The sequence below is a fragment of the Daldinia decipiens genome (genome assembly GCF_022478715.1).
Source record: "Daldinia decipiens strain CBS 113046 unplaced genomic scaffold F4813scaffold_9, whole genome shotgun sequence".
Taxonomy (NCBI): domain Eukaryota; kingdom Fungi; phylum Ascomycota; class Sordariomycetes; order Xylariales; family Hypoxylaceae; genus Daldinia; species Daldinia decipiens.
The window spans coordinates 275223-297491 of NW_026054552.1; the positions used below are offsets into that span (position 1 = coordinate 275223).

Below are 22269 nucleotides of genomic sequence, written 5' to 3' on the forward strand. Positions count from 1 at the left end.
TGAGTGAGCTGAAAGATCCGTGCTCTACTCGGTAGATGATAATATTCTATCCTATTATATCAAAAGGTATGTAGCGTATCTGTAATACGTCATAAAAGGAGAAATGATTATAAATATGCTACACGAACTTGACGTGCGATAACCGCCTATTACATACCGGCCCATGTATGCCGAAGGGATCTATGATACATGAATCCCAAGTTTCGATAGACTACGCATAAGGAAATAAGCGCGAGGCGGTATTAACCAATGCGTAACCAAAGCAGCCTCGGGTTTCGTATCCAAGGGAATAAATATAGATTACCTATATTGTGTAAGGGGTTGGGAAACTTATATCTAAGTGATCCTCTGCATATCCAATGACAGTAATCTCCAATCGTAATTCTCTTTGCTACACTTAGCATATAGTAGGTCTCGCCCTTATTCTAGTATCAGCCAGTTTAAGCTTCCGCAATCCTGGAGTAGTAGTTGTTCTTGATCGCGTCGTTATCCGAGCCGGTAGTCCTCATGCTCGCAGCACCTGGTATAATACATACGTCAAGATATTACTGGCGGCGAAAGAATATTGCCTTATCAGACTTTAACATTCGCCCCCGTCAAACTAACTATTCAATCATATCTAGGCCGTTGTAATTGACGAGAAAGGTATAGGTGGGTTCCTCTTTGAATCTACGTTAACTCTTAGAGTCCTCCTATGACTTCGGTACAGTTCTCTGCAAGACTAATACGTTGGTTTGAGATTTTCATTTACCACGCGGTCAGTCTCCATAAATATCTCCGAGCTGTCAAGTATGGTAGCTTTGATAGTGACTTCGTTGAGGGTTGCTAATCAAATTAAGTCCTGGTATGTAACATATTTAATTCATCGTATATAACGGTATTTTTAGATTTTTACTGTTCATTTTATATGTACCTAGATACGATGTGATATGGTCGCTTACTTTGCTCTCTTCGCCTCCAAAATACTAAGTTCCTAACCTAGGGGTCACTAGTATGAGATGGATATCCATCATCCCCATAGTCCTTGCCAAGCAATAAGTCAAAGCACCCTTACAAGGGCCACCCTAGTGGGGGCCACTTTAAATTTTTAAACCTTTAAAATAAGCATTTTAATTTTAATTTAACGTTATTTAATTAAATTAAATTTAATTAATTTATAATTTATTATATTTTAATAATAATATAGTTTTTTACTATTGATTTAATTAATAAAGTTTTATTTTTTAAATTAATATTAAAATTATTAATTGTAATTATATAATTTAATTTTTAAGCTTTTAATTACTTTTTCTTTTTTATAATAGCTTTAATATTTATAAATATTAAATTTAAATTAGGTAATATTTTATATTATTTTTATAACTTTATATTTATTAATGCTTTTTTTAAATATTTGACGCGGGTTTTTATTATAATTAATTTTATAATAATGAACTGGTGTGGTGCCATATCGCCAAAAGTAAGGATATTATTATGTAATTTTAAGTTATAAGTCATATAAAGGTTTAATATTTATTGTATTCTTTTGATCAAATAGTCACGATTATTATTATTTAATTATACATTTAATATAAATATATTTATTATTTTTCCATATTTATAATTTATAACCTTATCTTACATATTTATTTTATATATTTTATTTGATTAATAGATCTTTATAGTTTTTTTAAAGTATAATATTATTATTAACTATTTAAGGCCTTTTACAAGGATTTAAACGTTGAAGTAATATGTTATATTTTGCAAAAGATATTAACTCTTGTTTAATAGCAACTATTACGGGATTTGAATCCGTAACCTTAATTTTAAAAGGATTATTAAGTGTTAATTAGTAAGAATGGTTTTAAGAGTTAAGAAATTAATTTTAAATATTTATTAAAAAAATTTATAAGAAAATAAAAAGATTATAAAAATTTCGAAAATTGTTAAACATTTAAGATAAACTATTATTAAACTATTATAAAAATCTTTTTATAAATTAATATTACCTAATTAAAGATACTTTTATTAATATAAAATAATTATAACTAAAATATGTCAAAAGAATATTAAAAATAATTATATAATATAAAATTATTTACAAATTAAATAATTAAAAATAATAATTAATATTATAAAACCTATAGATTAAAAAATATTAAAATATATAATTAAAAATAATGTATAATTATGATGGAGTTATTATTAAAAGATATAAAATTAATACTTTTAAGGATTATAGTTAAAATACAATTAAATATTAATAAAAAAAAAGATATAAATTGGAATATAATATTATAACTATATTATTAAGATAAATAATTTATGGTTAATAAGTAATAAAATCTAACGTTAAAAGATTTATTTATTTATTATTTTGGATATATGGAAGAATCCATTAATTAAAATATTAAAATAAAATAAATGGAATATTATTAAAATTATTATAGTAATTTTATTATTACTTACCTTAATATATTTTTAAAAGATATAAATAAAGGCTAAATTAGTAATTACTTATTTATAAGTTAAATTTTACGTTAGAAAAAAAATGTTATACGATAGTTAAGAAACCGATCAACCTTTAATAGATAAAGATAAATATTACTTTTACTTTTGTATTAAAAATAAAGGGTAAAGTTATTAACGCAAATTATTAATAAGTTAGATATTTTTTATATCTTTATTATAATAAAATATTAATTAATTTTTTAAGAATATCCCTAATTAGCTTTAAGCCGGTAATACTAATTTAAAAAATTAATTAATATAGTAAAGAATAATATTTAAATTAAAAGCATAACTAAGCCTATTATCTTTTAAAAATATTATTTTACCATTTATTAGTATATTTTAAGTATCATTAACTACCGGTTTTATTTATATTAATTAGTCAGAATTTAAAACATATAGGGATATTTTAATTATACCATCTAATAGTGAAGGCAATTAAAATAGCAAATTTTTAAAATAACCCTTAAGTCTTAAATAAATACGATTAATAACGCTTATTAATTAGTTACGATAAGTTATTATCTAAAATTTTAATAAAAGAATATCTAATTAACGTAGAAGATTAATTAATATTTAATTAATTATATACCAGGATTTTATTAAGAATATACCCATTATATTAACCACTATCCTAGTTTTAACAACTTCGTTAATAATATAAATACCGGCTTTTAATCAAAGATTGCTAATTTATTTGTATCAAATTATCTTGTTAAACCTGTAAAATCATAAAGATAAATTATTTAATAAAATAAATGTTATTTAATAGTTAAAGGATATTAATGAGATTCTCTACCAATATAAGGTAATTGATTATAACTGGATTAAAGAGATCCTAGTATGGATTGCTAATAATAATATGCGCAAAAAGGTTAATATAGTTATTAATAATATAATTATTTAAAATAAGGCTTAAATCTTATTAAAAAAGGAATTTGCCACACATAACCCATATTAATATAGATTATATAAGTTAAAATTAAAAGATCTTAAAAATAAAAGCGTTTTTAATGACCTTATCAAATTTACGGATTTAATCAGGAATTATGCAATTTTTTTTTAAGATATTAAATCGAATATAATATAAAACATTAATCTTAACAACTATATTAATATTATCTTGGGATAAATCAATAATAATATCCTAAAAGATATTATCTATTATACCTATTCCTTTTTTACAAATATTTAAGTTATATTATTTAATGTAATTAAAAGTATGATATATAATTAGGTTAGTGAAGAAGTTAAATTATTAAACCGTTATTATAATAATAAAAAGGTTAAGCTTTAAACTTCCGATAATATTAAAAATATTTTTTAACAATTTATTGATTATTTACAAAAGAATAGCGTTAGTAATTAACCCTAATTTAAGATTTTTATAAAAAATAATAAGTTATAAGATTTATTGATTATAGAGAGTTTAGCAAAATATTTCAATATTATATAAATTAACATGTAAAAAGCCATAACAGAACAGATTAAATAAGAATTAATAATTATTAAAAGTACGTTAGGAATATTACCTTATATAATAATGCGTGACGGATGTATAGCGTACCTTAGTTAGCCTATTAAAATTAATTAAATTCAAACCTATAGATAACCCCAACTTTTTAATTATTATATAAAAGGTTATGATCAGGTTAGACTTTTCCTTCCATATGTAATTAATTATTTGTTTAATATATATTGGTTTTATGGTATTTAAGGAAATATATATATACGTTATACAGTATCTTTATATCTAATAGCATATAATATGGCTGTAAATAAATTCTTATACTATAATAAGACTTGTAATATATATATTATAAGTCGATTAAACGGATAAAAACCAATTTAGAATACTGACATCCTTAATATAATCCAATTGACTATTAAACGAGAAGGAAAGGTTATTAATATTATTATTTATAAATACATTTATAATCAGAATATCGATAACTTATTCGTTAAAAAATAAGTTGAATATTATATTAGAAAAATTAAGATCGAATAGGAATTAATAATGCCACGTTTTATTTCGATTAATTTAATACCTTAGGATTAAATCATTTATACAATAATAAAAATTAACGTTATAAAATTTAAGAATAATATTGAAATGTTTAATTAAGATTTTCTTATTAAGTATGGATGGTTTTTAGAGGTAATAAGGAAAGATAATATTACTTATATAAAAAGTATTATTTAAAAAGAAATTAATAACCAATTTAAAAACTTACCAATAAACATTAATATAATTAAATAATAAAAAGGACCAAACGGCAAAACTATTAAAATTAAATATCCTAACAAAAATAAACTTAAGAAAATTAATAATATTAATTAATTAAAAATTAAAAAACTTATATTAATAAAGATTTTAAATATATATAATAAAAAATCTATAAAATTTTAAAAAGATAAATTTATAGAAAATTTTAAGAAATAATTTAATGTAATTTGAAATAAGATGATTAGATTTATACCTAGATTTAACAAGTTTGTCTGTTAAGAACTAATTAAGAAATCTAAAAATCAAAAGATTACTCTAAATTTAACTATTAAAATTATAAAGGAATAAGTCCAAAAAAATGTTAATATTAATATCAATTATATCAAATTTATTAACTTGTAATTAAAATTATATATACTTTCTTTAAAAGATATTAAACAATTTTTAACTAATTAATAAAACTAAAAGTTACTACTTCTATTATTAAATAAACCTAAAGTATATTTTAAGCTATACCTAAAACTAATAGTTAGAATCAAATCCCACAGAAATAAGAATTTAATTACCAAAATTATTAATATAAAAACCAAATCATCAATTATAATATAATTATATATTAAATAATATAATCTATTTTATAAATAAAACAAAATAGTTTAAAAAGAATTTAATTAATTAATTTTAGTTTTAATATTAAAATATATTAAAAGGCCTATATAACTAACTAACCAATTATTACAACTACCTATTTACGTTATAAAAAATAAATATTATATAAATAAATTTATTTTAAACTTAAATTTCATCTTTTAAATATGGATAAATATAATAGTTAAAAATAATAAAATTTTAATAAAAGTTATAATTTTTAGTTTAATAATAATCGAAATACCTTTATTGCTTAAGAATTCCATTAATCAGGTTTTGGAAGATTTTATTAAATTATATTATATATAAGAAAATTTAAAGCCGTTAATAATAAAGGCTTAATTAACAGTATTATAAAACCTATTAATTTAAATAATTTATTAATTAATAAATTAATATATAAAATATTTACCAAGATTAGTATGGTTATGATGGATATTAAAGCAGAATTAAATTATAACCAAACCAACCCCGATATTGAATAAGACTTAGATGTTTTGGCCTTGGATCAAGCCTTATTAAACCTGATATCAAGGATTTTTAGATGATAAAACTGATGAAGGAAAGGAATGACTTATATTAAAAATAGATAATATTATGTAAAATAGATGTATGCGACTATAAATGGTACTTATACTAAGAATATGATTACATGATCAGGGTTAAGGTCACCTGATACACCAGCACCAGTTCAATATTAAAAATACTTATAAAAAAGATATAATCCTTAATGATTAGCTTAAAACATCTTATTATTTAAAGGTAAACCTTGTCGAACAAATTTTACAAGATTTTAATTATAAAAATAAATACCCATTCCATTTAAAAAAAAATAAAGAAGTTAAAGTAATATTGTTTAATGATTAGTTTTTTGTGTTTATGATAAAGGCCTTACGTAAAATATGGAGACGATTTAAAAAGAAATAATGAAAGATATAAAGGCGTTTTAATAATTAAGTAATTTAAGTTAATATAATATATAAAAATAAATCTTAAAAGATTTATTTTATTGATAATATATTATCTAACGGATTAATATTATTTAGATTATTGAATTGGAAGGATAAAATATTTGAAAAAATCTTAAAAAATATCAAAAATTTAAAGTTATTTAAAATAGATGGTTTATATTAGAACATTATCCTGTAATTTACTAAAAAACTATAAGAAACATAATTTATTCTTAAACGATTTAAAACTTTAAAAATTAAATTACAAGATATAAAATTTATTGATTAAGAAAAAGAAGTATTTATTGAAGTATTATATTACCAAGAAATGGTTTTAAAATAAGACTTTACCAAATTAGGGAAGATTAAAAATAAGATTGCGTTATTATATATAATTAAAATAGTTTAATATAAGGCCTGATAGGTTAAAAATATTCCAATTTTAGTTTTATTAAAAAATTAAGTAATTAAAATTTTATAAAATAAAATAAAAGTAAGAATTTTAAAAAAAAGTTATAGCTTTTATTATAACGCCTAATTTATTATTAAAAAAAAGAACGGTGAATTATAATTAATTAATTTTATTATTAAATTAAATGTTTAAATAATTAAAGATATGTTTTTTCCAAAAGATTGCGATATATTTATAGAAAAATTTATTATTTACGCAATATTTTTATATATAAACTTATTTTTAAGATATGATTAACTAAATTTATTAGTATATAGTTAAGATATAATAATATTTGTTATTTTAATTGATTTTTTAAGATTTATTACGATTTTAATAGAAGTAATAAATTTAATTGTATATTTTTTTAAAGTTATAAATTGTATATTATATGATTTAATTCCAAACGTTTATAAGTTATTTTTTAATAATGTTGGCGTTAAAGGCCTGAATATTAAATATAATGATTAGGAGAATTATTTAAGAATTTATTAATTTGTATTAAAATATATTAAAAATTTAGCGAAGGTATTATTTAATTTCGAATTAGTTGGAGTTATTGTGAATCTTATAAAATTTAAATTTTGTAAATTGATTGTTGAGATTATAGGTTATATTTGTGGATTTAATAGTTGATTATTAAGAAAAGTTAAGGTTTTAAAGATTTTTGAATAGGATATATGTAAAGATATTTTTAAAGTTTAATTATTTTTAGGTTTAACGATATATTTTTGTATATAAATTAAAAATTATGCTATTAAAATATTATTTTTGATAAGATTATTACGAAAAGAAAAACCATTGAACTGGTGCTAGTGTATCAGGTGACCTTGACCCTGATCATGTGATTATATTCTTAATATAAGTACCATTTATGGTTGCACACACCTATTTTATATAGTATTATCTATTTTTAATATAAATTATTCTTTTTCATCATTAGTTTTATCATTTAAAAATCCTTGATATCAGGTTTAATAAGGTTTGATCCAAGGCTAAGACGTTTAAGTCTTGTTTACCATTTATATGGAAAATATCTTAAATATAATGTATGATTAAATTAAAAGAAGTATTTATAAAACTGTTATATTTTATTGTATTTAATTATAATTTAAATTGATTAATAATGTTGAAAATAAATATATTTAGTTAAGGATAGGGAGTAGTAATAGGATAATTTGATGATTAAAAGAATTTCAAACCTTTTTATTATAAATTAAAAGTTTAAAAAGGAGTTAAATTTAAATATAATATTATAAAATAAAAATATCTTATAATAATGAAGATATTAAGACGTTTGAGGAATTATGTTTATAATATCTGATTTTAATTTAAAATTAATATAAAAATTTTAATCTTTTAATTAAATAATAACTTTAACAGTCTATTAAGTATAATATTGTTAAAATAAATTATTTATATTAAAATGTTTAATTTTGAAATAAAATATGTTATAAGTAAATGTAATATAATAGTTGATATTTTATTAAAAAAATTTAATAAATTATTTGATTAGGAAAATAAGTGATGGGAAAGAGATTTAAACGATTTTATTGACGTTTAATTTAATATAATTATTCTATTCTTGATTAATCTTAAAGCTTAAGATTATAATTATAATTTATAAAATAAGCTATAATTAGTTGTATTATATCTGATTAATAAATGAATTATTAAATTTTAAAAAATTGTAAAATATTTAATAATATTAAAATTATTTAAATAATTATTTATTGATTATATGGAAAAAGGTTGAAAGACTTAAATTAATTTTAAAATAAAGGTTTTAAAATATGTTATATTTAAAGGAATTCTTTAAAAAAAAATTAATAAAAACTAATTAAATTGTTAAATCATTAATTATAAACTTATAAAACAAAAAATTATTATTAATTTATATATTTAATATAAATATAAAAGCCAAATTTTAATATTTTATTACATTTCTACTATATATTATTAAAAAAGAATATATAAATACATTATAAATGCAATAAAAACTTATACTTAATATTAAAAAACAAATTAAAACAAATTATTAAATAAAGTAAATTATTTAAACCTAAATATTATTTTAACTTATTAGATTTTAAACGTATAATATATACTTAACGATTATGAATATAAAGCGATTATCGAAATTAAAGAATAATTATTGGATTATTTAAAAATAACCCTTTTAAAAGTAGTAAAATTAATAAACGTAATAAAGTTTATAAAAGAAAGAATAATTTTACAATATAACTAACTATTAAAGATTAAGGTAAATAAAAACTTAAAATTTAAAGACAAAATTGTAAAAGCTTATAAGGAATTAAAGATTAAGAAAATAGTAAGACCACTTTATTTTTTACAAGTTTAAAATTAAATCGAAATTGGTTATAAACCAATTAAGTTTAAATTTATAAAGATAATTAATGGAATTAGTAAAGGTTAAATACAATATTTAAATATAATAGTATAGGTTAATAAGATTATAGTTAAATTTAATAAACTTAGCTTATATAAGATCATATATAATAAATACCCAATTCTTCTGATTGAAATATTAATTCCATCTTAAAAGGTATTAAATTAAAAAGAAATCAAAATTCTTAAAAATTTAATTATTATACGTATATAAATAATCGAACGCCGTTTAGTTAATATCAACCATATCGTACAAATTATTACTAAAAAATAATAAGTAATAATTATAAGAAATAATTAATAAAATGTTTATAGAATAAGAAAAAAGTTTTTAAAAATTAATAATTTAATATTTTTATATAATATTTTTAAATATATTAATATGTTTTAAAAACGCCAATTATAGTATAATTAGTAAGAACCTTATTTAATTAATAATATCTTTAATCTAGATAGATATGTTATAAAAGATTTAGAAAAAAACAAAGTATAAAAGAATATAATAAAAAATAAATTAAAATTATTTATTTAAAATAATTAAAGATATTAAAAACTTATAAATCTTAAGAATAATAAATAGATTATTAAACCAACTTTGGAATTCATTAATTAAAACAATTCCAAAATAGCTAATATAATTATTTTAAAATTTGAAAAGAACGATTATAAGAAGATTAAATAGTAAAAAATCGAAATTAAGGTTGATATATTAATGGGAATAAAAGAAGGATATAAAGATTATATAAATATTAAATTTAAAGATATTAAATTAAAAGAATATAAAGGGGGATTATATTATTATTTAATACGAATAAGGATATAAAAAACGCGGCTTAATTAATTATTTTATAATTATTAATTAATTAAAAAATATAAAAATTAATAAAATATATAAATTAAAATTTAATTAAAGTATTATATTTATTTATTATTAAAATTACGTTAATTATTATTATTTATTTTACTATTTAAAGATTTTTAATAATAACAATTTATTATAGTATTCTTTTATGTACGGCAAATTATTTAGCGTAATATTTTTAATAATTGGAGGATCCTTATTATAATTAACTTAAAAACGATAAAAATAAAATTCTTGGAACGAATATTGTTTTATTGCGAATAAATAGTTATTATAGTTATTGTTAAATTGATTAAGAATTAATTGGTAGTTAAAAAACGGTTATATACTAGTATAAGTTAAAGATTTGGAAAACTTAAAATGTTTTTCATAAATATAATACGGGATTTTATTTAGATAATTATAAGTTTAAACGATTAAACCTTTAACATATTTAAAATCTTATAATTAAGCTATAATTTATCCAATTGGGTTACTTTAATAAATGTTTATATATATGAGGAGTGGACCATTTATAACTTAACTTTAAGTATAATTGGTATAAAGTGTTAAAGGTTTAAGTAATACCTAGAATTAATGAACTGGTGCTGGTGTATCAGGTGACCTTAATCCTGATCATGTGATTATATTCTTAATATAAGTACCATTTATGGTTGCACATATTCATTTTACATAATATTATTTACTTTTAATATAAGTTATTCCTTTCTTTTATTATTTTCATCATTTAAAAATCCTTGATATCAGGTTTAATAAGGTTTGATCCAAGGCCAAGACGTTTAAGTCTTGTTCATTAATTATTTATAATAATCTAGCGAATGTATCGATCAATTACTATACCATTAAAGAATTAAATAGCTAGCCATTTAAGTAATTATATATCTTAATTATTAATATTATAAATTAAGTATTAAATAATAAAATATTTACGATTTAAAATAGTAAGAAATGTAATTCTTTTATTATATTAATTATCTATTAATATTTTATTATTTAAAATTTATTAAATCTTTAATTTAAGCGTTTAAGAGCTTTTAAGTAAAAGAAAGACTTAAGAATTAAACCATTACTATTGCTACTACTAATATTATTGCCATTGTTATTAGTTAAATCGGTTACGGTATCATAGGTAGATAAGAAATTACAAAGAAAAGGAAAAGTAATATATTTTGCGTATTTCTTAAAAGTAGCCTTAAAATTAACATTATTAATAGTGGTAAAAGGAGGTATTGTAAAAAGTTATATATAATATATATCAAAAATCAAATAATAAAATCTACCCTAAAATAATATAATATTGCGATAAGACGAGACGATTTTGTTAATCGAATAAAGATTAATTAAACAATATTAAAATAAATTAAGATAGGTTATAAGAAATTAAGATTTATTTAATATAAAATAAGGAGATAAAGGTTTATAAAAAAGGAAAGAAAAAGTAAAGGAAAAGGCAATTTACATAAATTATAAATATTATAATGGTTATTTTATATTAAAATTTATAAATATATATAAATATATATATTACCTTTTAATAAATCTTTTAGCTAATTAAATCCTTCTAATTAATAATAACAAAGTTTTAAGATATAATATAAAAAAATTATTAACTACATTATCTCACAAATATCTTATTCTTTTTCCTATAATATTATTTAATATATTAATATTTTAATTAAGTTAATATTTATTTTTATATTAATTTATTTTTATCATATTTTATTATATTATCATTACTAATTTAATATATTATTAATAATACCTTCCTTATTTATTTTTTAAAATATTTAACACTTCCTTTATAAAAATTAAAATAAATGTTAAATAACAAAAGACATATAACTTAATTTATTTACTCCAATATTTAATTCATGCTAGCAAATTATTTAATTAAGAAGATTATGTTAATTTTAATTTTTAACGCATAATTATTACTAATAAAATCATATCTCCAAGCAATAAATTTAATAACTTATTATACACTTAATTATTACCACTAAAGATTAATAGGAAAAAATGGGAATAAGATTTATTTTTTAAACTTATCCATATCCTTTAATTATATAAAAAAAAGGAGTAGCTATATGTTAAACAAATTATAATCTTATAAAAATTAACAATATTAAATATCTTTAATTAAATAGTAAACTATAAGCCGATAATAGTTTAAATATTCAATTACTAAACCACAAGGGATTTTAGTACAAAAATAAAAAAAATCTTAAAAAATTACCCCAAAATAATAACCTTTTTAACATTCACTAATTTATTAAATCCGGAAAAGACAAAAGAAATTACAAATAATTTATATTACTATCTCTTCGCCATTTATATATTTAAATAAAAACAAATCTACGTATTTGATATAATTAAAAATAAAATAAATTAACAAACTAATCATATCGACAAACAATTAAAAGTAACTATAAAAAATTAAAATTAAACTTTTATACCTAAAAAATCAATTTTATTTAAAATAATAAATCAAAACAATAGATAAATATATAAATATTAATATAAACTTACACTATACCTAATTATAAAAAAATCAAAAATTTTACTAAATATAATAAAATATAATATAAATCTATACATTCTACTTAAGAAATATATACAATCTCTCTCCGCATACCTAAATATTAAAATAATTAATAAACTAACTAAAGAATTAACACTACCGGTATCCCCACAACCCTTAAAAAATATAAGCTTTATACCTAAATATAAACCATAATAAAAAACCCTCGTCACTAAAACTAAACCAAAAACATTAAAAAAACAATAGATCAAAATTTTAAATATATTAAAAACCTTAAAATAATTAATTAAACTAACTACTAATAATAACAATACGTTAATTAAAGAATTTTTAAACATAATAAATTTAAATAAACATTACTCGCATAATCCCAAACCATATAAAACCGATTAATATAGATATAAAGAACTTACTCCGTATATATAAACCACTAATACATATAAAACTGCTACCATTTAACCATAACCCAATTTCCTAATAAAATAACCAAATTAAAATAAATTTAAAAAACAACTTAAACAAATTAAGCTAAAATTTAAAAAAGTTATTAATTAAGCTAAAAACTATATTAAATAAGCTAAAACCAAAGTTAAAAAACGGACTAGGATTGTTAAGTTAAAAAACGAAAACATAAATAACTTTAATAACTAAATTAATTTATTACTATTAAAAACACGTTAATTAGCGATTTACGCGTTAAATCAAAATACTTTTTTATCAAAATTACTTCACTATTATTAATATTATTAATTTTAAAAAATATTAAATTAATATAATATCATATTGTTAAAAATAAAGATATTATTATATAATTTTAAGTTATAGGTTATATAAAGGTTTAATATTTATTATATTTTTTTAATTAAATAACTATAATTATTATTATTTAATTATGTATTTAATATAAACATATTTGTTATTTTCCTATATTTATAATTTATAGCCTTATTTTACATATTTATTTTATATATCTTATCCAATCAATAAATCCTTACAATTCTTTTAAAATATAATATTATTATTAGTTATTTAAGGCCTTTCATAAAGATCTAAACGTTGAAATGATATGTTATACTCTGCAAAAAATACCAACTCTTATTTAATAATTTTATTAAAGATTTTATTAATTTTATTAAATAAAAACCTTACTGCGGATTTAATAAACGTTATATTAATTTTAAATAGTTTTTTAATTAAAATATTAATATTTCGTGAACTTAAAAACATTATTAAAAAAATTAAGATTATATTTTCGATAAAATTAAACTTTTTTAAGTTAGAAATAAAGTTTGGAAAGGCCGGGGTAATATTAAAAGCTTTTCGAAACATAAACCGGTAATTTAATAACTTATTCCAATCTTTAAAATAAATCCTTATAGCTTTTTAATTAACCAATATATTATATTTAATTAAACGTTTTTTTATACTATTTAATAAATCGTAATAAATTCCTTTTTACCAAAATTAAAAATATAATATAATTAATATACCTTAATAAATTTATAACAATAACCTTATTTTATTAATAAAAATATACTTATATTAATAATTTATAAAACGTACAATAAGTATATTAAGATAAAAATAATATAAACTTTATTTATAAAATATTTTTAAAGAAATTTTATTATAATATAATTATTATAACCGTTAAAGATTAATAATTACCATTATTAACAATTTAATAGCTTTATTTCTTTTAAAAAAACCTTATAAAACTATTTAAATATAATATTATTATTAATTTAATTATTAAAAAACGTAATAAATTTTTAACTTTTAAATCTAACATTTTTATTATTAAAAAATTATTATTATTATATATATTTATTTATATATATAATAAAAGAATTTAAAAATTAACTATTATTATTAATATATTTAATAATTAACGTTTAAATTTTATTATTATAATTTTTAACTATAATACGTTTTTTATAAACTTTACCGATAATTATTTTATTATTTTTAACCCTTTCCATAATCTTTATTTTATTAATGCTATACATATATTTAACCAGGATATTTTTAATTTTAAAGATCTCGAATCGGTCGAAAAAAATATTAATATTATTAACTATAACCTTATTAACTCGTTTATAATCAATTAAATAAATTCTAACTAATTTAATATTAAAATAATGAAATAAAAATTATATATATTAATATTTATTAAAGGTATTAAGCTAATAATTATAAATTAATAATCTTTTTGCAATATTTTTAAATTAATATAAAAAAAACATATAATTAATATAATTCAACGTAATAATTTAATTAATTAATTTCTTTTTTTAATATTTTAATAGTTTCTAACGTTTTTTTAAATAGTTATTTTGTATTTTATAACTTAATATTCGGTTCGTAAAATAATATTATAATATAAGGTATTTTTTAAACGCTTACCGTAAAGATACACCGTTAAAAACATTATTTATCGCTATAACACAACGCAATTAAACTAAGAAAATAAGCATTTTAAAATCGTGAAAAAATAAGGATTTAAATAATGTTGGTAGGTACGTACGTAAATAGGAATAATAATAATAACGAGAAAGCAATAGCAAATAAATTAATGGTATTAAGACTGGTATATTAAGATGTTTAAGGAAAGAAGAATCTATCTGAGGCTAGCTAGGTATAGCGTATTCTTATATTCCAATAATAGTGGATACCCAACCCCCTTATCCAGTAGAATCAGGTATCTTATCTCTTTCTTCCTTATCGGCGATAAGGGCACCTTATCATCAGTAAGGTCCCTTTATGTCAGTGTCACACAACCATCAAATAATAAATTTTATTTTTTAATTAACTAAAAACTGATAAAATTATATAATAATTTGTATGTAGATTTTATCGCAAACGCGTCGCGTTTTTGAGGTGGCCCCCACTAGGGTGGCCCCCGTAAGGGTGCTTTGACTTATATTGACGGGAGAAGCCACGGACTCCGAACCATGCAGTTCAGTCTTCGAATATACTTGTAAACTTCAACAGGATTATCGTATTGAACGAATAATCCGATCCTACCGGTGCGACTTGCTAAGGAGAACCCCCCCTGTTGGATCTGTCCCAATTAGGAAACAGCTCTCTGATTGGTTCTGCCGTGGCTGGAATCCATAACACCACTCTATGTCCCTATTCTAGGGGGCAATATATCGAATTAATGTATGATAACCGTAGATGTATGGAAGAGGACCGAAATTCTCACTTAATCTTCTCGGGTTTTACGGAAACTAAATAGTCCAAAGTCCGTAGAATAGGAGGATAAAATGGCGTATTTCTCCCGTCTATCTCTACTGATGGTCATAGATGTTACCTACACCACTATTACTTAACAATCTTCCGTTATCATTCTACAACACCACTTAATACTATTCAAGAAATACTACTTCATAATGATGGTATCTCCCCGAGAATATATATCTGAGCAATGGCAAAAGCTCCCTGTCCTCGCTACGACGCAGACTTGTGCTGGAAAAACGTACATTGTTACAGGCTCTAATACCGGCTTAGGGCTCGAGGCCGCGAAACATCTAGTCCGTGTCCGAGCCAATAAAGTGAAAGCTTATATGGGATGAGATAACAAGGGTTCTAGAGGCAGTTGGTCCTGGCTGTTTGAGTAAAGTATTGTAATATGGGTGGCATTTTATGTACGGATTAGGAGTTTTATGGGCATAATTTATAAATACGGAAGACAAATACAGCCCCTTATAGACTATGATGACAAACATTCATACAGAGACTAGAAAATACTAGTTGCATGCTTTAGGTATGCAACCCTATTAAGATAATTTACGTACCTAGGTACACTCTAAACGATCCCATAATAATCGTCCTGGTTTATCATGAAAAGCGTTGATCCAGGGAAATTTAGAGAAAATTTGACATACGTCATCCCAACTTTGGAGACCCAACGATAGAATAACCTGCCTTATCCTCTGCATCAACTTCTCATCCTAAGATCTTTTGAATAGTGTTATTTCTGCCATGAGTAAAACACAGAGGAGGGTCTACTTGTTTTCTGCATCATCGGTAAATTCTTCTTGAACAAGGGCTCCTATTTGCTGGCGGAGAAGTGGTAGATCGGGGAGTCTATGCATAAGGGAAAGTAGGAAGTTGGCCATTATCATTAGTAGCCTCACGTGTATGATATTCTCGAGACTGTTAGCTGGGTCTGCATTCAGGGGTCTGATGTCAACTAGTCGATAGCTGATGAGGATGAGGATGAGGGTGTCATGATACGTGTACCCATCCATCTTAATACTATCATCGACATTCTCGTTAAGAAACCAAGTAAGACTCATAATGTCTGTCCAGACCTCTTTCATACGAGGGTTTAGCTGCACGAAAGACTGCGACGTGAGTAAGCTAGATATTTGAGACGTCCCAAGTCTCTCACGGAGCCAGTTTAGAGTAGCGACACCCGGCACATCGTCGACGCTAAACCGTGTAGACGATCCTAAATAAATAGCAAACTCGAGATCGGCCCTACTGTGACGTTAGGACACAGTCATATATAGTATTTGTGGCGGTGTTTCTTACCTGGATATCTTTTGAGCAAGCTCCGGTTTCTCTTTCATAAGCTGGGAGATTCCACCGCGGAGCTCAACCATCTGCTGAAGCCCTCTGAAATGGATTAGGGCTTGATAATACTGACCACACATCCGCTCGTATTGGAGCATTGAAACTACGGAGGCCAGTGTCATGTCCGACAACGCCTCTCCCTCGGATAGTCTCTGGTTGACTAGGCGGAGGCTGTCTGATAGGTGGCTCAACCCTTCCGTGGAATCCTCGGGGTTTGTCGTTGATAGGTTTTTAGCAGCGATAGACGTCGCTATAAAGCAGTGAAAGTCTTTGAACCGTTAGCTCGTTTTTATACGTGGGTTCGGTAGAGAGACTTGCATGCTTCATCTACAAACCAGAACTGGATCCATATCGACCCAGCTACAGAGAAATCAATGGCATTGCCGAGCCCAGGTTTATGAGGGACGCTGATAAGGAACTCGAAGGCTAGATGGTAGTAAGAAGTATGCTCATATGTATAAGTAGGTGCCCATCTATGAAAGTAGTCGTGGGTTCGGCCGCTACCTTTCTGAACAGGAGTTCTAGATTCTGGAGTTGACTCGACTGGTAGGGGGAAAACGGATAAGCTGTCTTCAAATTGCAGTTCTATCGTAGGTAATACCATGTGATGGTTACGAGAGTCCAAGTGTTCGGTTTTATAATCAGATTTGGCAATATCAGCTTTGATCGTAGCTCTTCTCCCCCGCGATGGGTGCTTTTTCCCGACATTCCGACCCTTCGCTGCTTGACTGCGGATCAACTTTATCGTGTTGCGATCAATTATAGTATTTTCGACGAATCCAAAAGTCATAATTCCTTAAACTAATAAGTTTATTTAATATATCTATAAATTTTGATCTGGATTTATGATGGTATCAGATGAGATAAGTGTAAGAATAATGAGACTCATGAGTCCGGATTAGCAACGGATATATCGGAGTTAAATCACGCTCGTCCAGGTTAATAAAATTAATAGAATTAAGTACCTAAACCAATGTGAAAAATGTTTCTACATTCCTTCTCTACAATCTATGTTTTTTTTTTTTTTTTTAAAAAAAAAAAAAACTTCACGAATAGATGATATCCTCTTGATCGTCCTCATCTTCCTCCACTTGATTTTGTTTCTCGTAATAATTTCGCCTTAGACCCTGGGTCATAGATGCTACCCTGTGAACCCATTCATCACGATCTGCTCCTTGCAATGGGGCATTATCGAGAGTCGCGTCGACTTGGGTCCCGAATGGTGATGGTCTATGATACTGAGATGTTGGCGCGTATGGTTCTTCTGTTGCCCAGTCGCGGCGAGGCGTTCCTCTCCGTGAGAACTCCGATCCAGCTCTGCCACGTGCAGCTGACCGGGCTTGTCTTCGCTGTTCTTCCAACTTCTTCTCTTGTCTCTGTTCATTTATCCTCTCTTCCTCTATTTCCCTGTCCTCGTCCCACATTCTTCGGAAGAGCTCTTGGTACTGGACTAATGTAGTTACCTCCCGGCGAAGGCGGATAAGATGGGCAAGTAGGAAAAGTCCGAGACATATGGACACGAGGGTCGAGGTCCACCAGAAAAGTTGTTTTGTATTGTCTTTGATACCATCTAGCTGAATGCGACCCGTGTAAGATTAGTCCAATCGGCGCATACGCAGATTTCTTTTTTTGACTCACCGAGCTCTGGAGATGGGTTACGTATTTGATAGTACTATGTAGAGCGGCTGATAATTGATCTCCAACATCCCTCCCGTCGTACGAGATGTCAATATTAGATTGTCCACTCATGGCCGCTTTGCTTCATCAAACAGCCCGGCACCAAAGCTCTTGTTGTCTATTGTAGCAGAAACGAACGTAATGTGAGGTTTTTTTTTTTTTGAAAAAAAAGGGCGTGCTCATAAATGACAATATGTAGATTATCTCGGGATTCCATTACAAGTCCTTGTGGTCCGCATTGGAATGCAGTGTAAACAAAGACCCGAATTGTTGAACTTCTCCTAATCGAGCTTTCGGCTCGAATTAGAATCCGTTTTCAAACTAAAGAAGTTTTTACATTATTGACGATAATAATACAACACTGGAAGATAAAGCTAGACATTGAGCTGCAGCGTTTACTATTTAGTATTCACAAGTACTCGATTTTGACGTCTGGTCGTGACCACGTGTTTTTAATATGATAATAAGGAGTTCTTTAGGATTGTAGTGTACATGGACTTACTCATATTGCTATAGTTTAGACACTCCGGTATACGTATATAGGCCGAGGCTTTGTAAAAACCCCAAGTCGCGAACGTGTATTGGAGAGCAACATGAGTTAAGAGTCCTGGCACCTCAAATGTAATTTTTCATTTCAGATTATCTAAGACCTAGCTGGTAAAACTTACTGAGTCACCCCAATCGTGGATGAGAGCTGCGAGTTTAGGACATTGTTCTTGGCCCTTGGCGAGAGAAATGCCTTCACCACCCTTGTAGGAGAATTGTTTCGCTGCCTGACTGTGAGCATATGCAATAAAGTCAGGAGCTGAGATCGAGGGATCAGCCCCATCCTCCCGAAGCTGTCTAAAGACCGTTTGGATTTCCCCAGCTTGGGATTTCAACGTAGTAACTGAGTCCTCGACTTGTTGATCTTCATAGACATGTCCACCCATTTGAGAGCTGGCGGCGGCGCTATCGGCTATTATGGAGTCTAGGAGGAGTTGGGATCCGAGTTCTGCATCTGTAAGCTCAGCCTTGGCGGCTTTCTCGAAGAACTGATGTATATCTTTTGAGAGATCATTGCCCTTCTTCTGTCGTGAAGTGACATAGTGGTCAAGCTTTCTAATTTGCATGTGTGGGGTGAGCGGATTAGCTTTATCAACGTCTATCGGGACGGGGCCGTAGAGTTCCATCTGACGCCGAATACTCTCAAGCAATGTGTGGTCCTTTACTTTGCTGCTTCCTTTTTTTTGGTCTGAAGGGGGATTCTTGGCTAGTCTTTTGGTTACGTCTAGGTCTGGTGTGTTGTTCATATGGGTAAACGTGCTGAGAAGGGATTGGTGATGATAAGCTAACATCTTAATACGATCTGCTAGGAGACGGAGACGTTCATTCATGAAACCAAGAATAGCAGACGTCTATATCGAGTCAGTTATGGGTTAATGTGTTTGAAATTGAAATGCCAACTTACATAGCGAGAAACGGTTGCATCACGTATAGTCTGACGCTCAGAGCACGTTTCGACCTTCTCCAGGATAGGCTTGAGAAATTCTTTTTCTACCACCATATGCGCAAGCGGCACCATCTCATCCCACAGAGATTTTATTTCGGCATATACATCATCGCGCTCATCATTAATGGCTTGCGCATTGTCAGGCGCAAAAGAAACGCGTTTATTAGGAGTAGCAGACGTCTCCAGAAAAACAGTATCTAATGATGCGCGGCATTTTGTAGCTAGTGATAAGACGATCCTATCGTCTAGTTAGTAACAGCGTAGAATGAGAGATATGGAATCTGCTTAACTGATTGGCATGGCGTCTGGCTGTCCGAAGAATCGCATCGTCATCGATAACATCGTCGCCTAACTCACAATATAAGGCATTTAATCTACCAAGGATATGATCATAGGATACAATCGTGGTTTCGAAAACTTGCTTTAGGGCAACGGGTTTTAACCTTTCATTGTCATCTGTCTCTAACAAGGTGGACTTGATTTGACCGATCTCTTCAAGTTGATCAGTATGGTGGCTGATTTTATTTTCTAGGTTGTGGATCTTTCCAATATTAGTATCAGGAACTATTCAACCTTTGGGATGAGTATATACCTTTGATTTGAGTAAATCTTTCCTGTGAGACAGAGCAAAGATCTTCTGCTTTACCATAGACACTTCATCATTGGTTTCTGGAGGTTGCTGTAAGTTAACAATGCTACGGCGAACATAATCTTTGTATTTCACCAGAAGTTTCTCAAGGACATTATTATACTGATTAATGTCATGGAGAGCAGCCTTGACCATGTTATGATCAATAGTCTTCTGACTAAATGGCATCTCAGAAAATATATCCACTTCCGCATGGGATTGAGTTGATCGGTGGCTGCGACTAGCTGATTGAAGAGCGTTTAGACTGCGATGTATGTTAACGATAGATATCTAACGTATATCAGATGAAAGTGGTCTGACGTACTACTTCAACTCGTCCTCTGATAGCACACCCAAGGGACCATTCGATTCAGCCAATGACACCAAGCGGGCCCATTCAGGAGATAACTCGTTACATATAAACGACTTGAGTAGGTCCTTTTGACTTTCGTTCGTGGCATTTACAGCCCCGCAGACTTGATTGAAGAGACGCATCTCGGTCTCCGATAGGGCCGAAAGACTAGTCATCTTGAAATATGGCAAAGCGGACTACCTACGAGATATCAACTGTCAGACATATGCAGCTATAGTACGAGATGCAGGTAGTACAGGAGAGAAAGGGGGCAAAAGGGGCAAAAGGGGTCGAACGCCAAGTGAACGGGCACTGATTCAAAAGATCTAATGCGGTGTAGTTGAATAGTTCAGTCCTCGTATTATTGAAAATGTAAGGCGATGTGGCTAAAAACCCATTGGGTGTTTCCTATGGATAGAATGAGATGATGATGTTGAGATGGCTGTATAGAGTGGTAGACTCCGGCTACAAGATGACATACTGACCTGAGATGTTGGCTTGTTCCCGTGGATGGAATCGGTGCTGCGGACAATCCGGTGACCCCCCGCTCGTAAATCACCGATATTGGAAACTGTAGCCGGTACGCGGTAATGACACGATATCGAATCTAGAACGACCTAGACAACTTCAAAGATTGAGTATGAATCCTTGACTCTGAAAATTGTGATATCCTCATTTGCTAGTATGAAAAGGCGGTCTTGAGTTAGATAAGTATAGCCGTAGGCTAAACAAGTTGTGAGATGAAGCTTAGAGAGTTGATGTATGGCAAGGTTGACCGCTTCCGTTGAGAAGGTTTATCTAGACTAGGAGGCCAGCTTGAGTTGAAGAGATCATGATGAGTATTGTAACTTCTGAAGAATCATTTGGCCGCTTATAGCTTCATGTAAGCTAGGATGTACCTAGGATATAGTAAAGGGGAAGGGATAAGCTTGGTGCATTGGTAGGTAATTGGTGTAC

At 26.0% G+C, this 22269-nt stretch overlaps 3 protein-coding genes across 3 annotated transcripts; all 3 read right to left on the bottom strand.

Moving 5' to 3' along the window:
• Positions 1 to 16398: 16398 nt before the first annotated feature.
• F4813DRAFT_352993 (uncharacterized protein) lies at positions 16399 to 18002 on the bottom strand. Its single transcript, XM_049242572.1, has 4 exons — positions 17668 to 18002; positions 17482 to 17589; positions 17122 to 17431; positions 16399 to 17067 (listed from the first exon to the last, which is right to left on the bottom strand). The coding sequence occupies exons 1-4, from the start codon at positions 17951 to 17953 to the stop codon at positions 16590 to 16592; spliced, it is 1182 nt and encodes a 393-aa protein (XP_049101404.1). The 5' UTR covers positions 17954 to 18002; the 3' UTR covers positions 16399 to 16589.
• Positions 18003 to 18181: 179 nt separating this feature from the next.
• Positions 18182 to 19086, bottom strand: F4813DRAFT_352995 (uncharacterized protein). Its single transcript, XM_049242573.1, has 2 exons — positions 18802 to 19086; positions 18182 to 18737 (listed from the first exon to the last, which is right to left on the bottom strand). Exons 1-2 carry the CDS (start codon positions 18910 to 18912, stop codon positions 18210 to 18212), a joined length of 639 nt encoding a protein of 212 aa, XP_049101405.1. The 5' UTR covers positions 18913 to 19086; the 3' UTR covers positions 18182 to 18209.
• On the bottom strand, positions 19087 to 21819 carry F4813DRAFT_352997 (uncharacterized protein). Its single transcript, XM_049242574.1, has 8 exons — positions 21798 to 21819; positions 21609 to 21720; positions 21286 to 21513; positions 20925 to 21225; positions 20623 to 20873; positions 20291 to 20570; positions 19343 to 20237; positions 19087 to 19272 (listed from the first exon to the last, which is right to left on the bottom strand). The coding sequence occupies exons 3-7, from the start codon at positions 21486 to 21488 to the stop codon at positions 19491 to 19493; spliced, it is 1782 nt and encodes a 593-aa protein (XP_049101406.1). The 5' UTR covers positions 21489 to 21513; positions 21609 to 21720; positions 21798 to 21819; the 3' UTR covers positions 19087 to 19272; positions 19343 to 19490.
• Positions 21820 to 22269: the final 450 nt, after the last annotated feature.

Bases quoted from the DNA above. Each gene is read 5' to 3' on its own strand.
- F4813DRAFT_352993 (XM_049242572.1), bottom strand. From the start codon at position 17,953: ATGACTTTTGGATTCGTCGAAAATACTATAATTGATCGCAACACGATA. The intron at 17,590-17,667 runs GTAGCGGCCGAA...ACTACCATCTAG, and splicing joins TAGAACTCCTGTTCAGAAAG to CCTTCGAGTTCCTTATCAGC. The intron at 17,068-17,121 runs GTAAGAAACACC...ACGTCACAGTAG, and splicing joins CTTGCTCAAAAGATATCCAG to GGCCGATCTCGAGTTTGCTA.
- F4813DRAFT_352995 (XM_049242573.1), bottom strand. From the start codon at position 18,912: ATGAGTGGACAATCTAATATTGACATCTCGTACGACGGGAGGGATGTT. The intron at 18,738-18,801 runs GTGAGTCAAAAA...GGTCGCATTCAG, and splicing joins TAACCCATCTCCAGAGCTCG to CTAGATGGTATCAAAGACAA.
- F4813DRAFT_352997 (XM_049242574.1), bottom strand. From the start codon at position 21,488: ATGACTAGTCTTTCGGCCCTATCGGAGACCGAGATGCGTCTCTTCAAT. The intron at 21,226-21,285 runs GTACGTCAGACC...CATACATCGCAG, and splicing joins TCAGAGGACGAGTTGAAGTA to TCTAAACGCTCTTCAATCAG. The intron at 20,571-20,622 runs GTTAAGCAGATT...ACTAGACGATAG, and splicing joins GCCAGACGCCATGCCAATCA to GATCGTCTTATCACTAGCTA.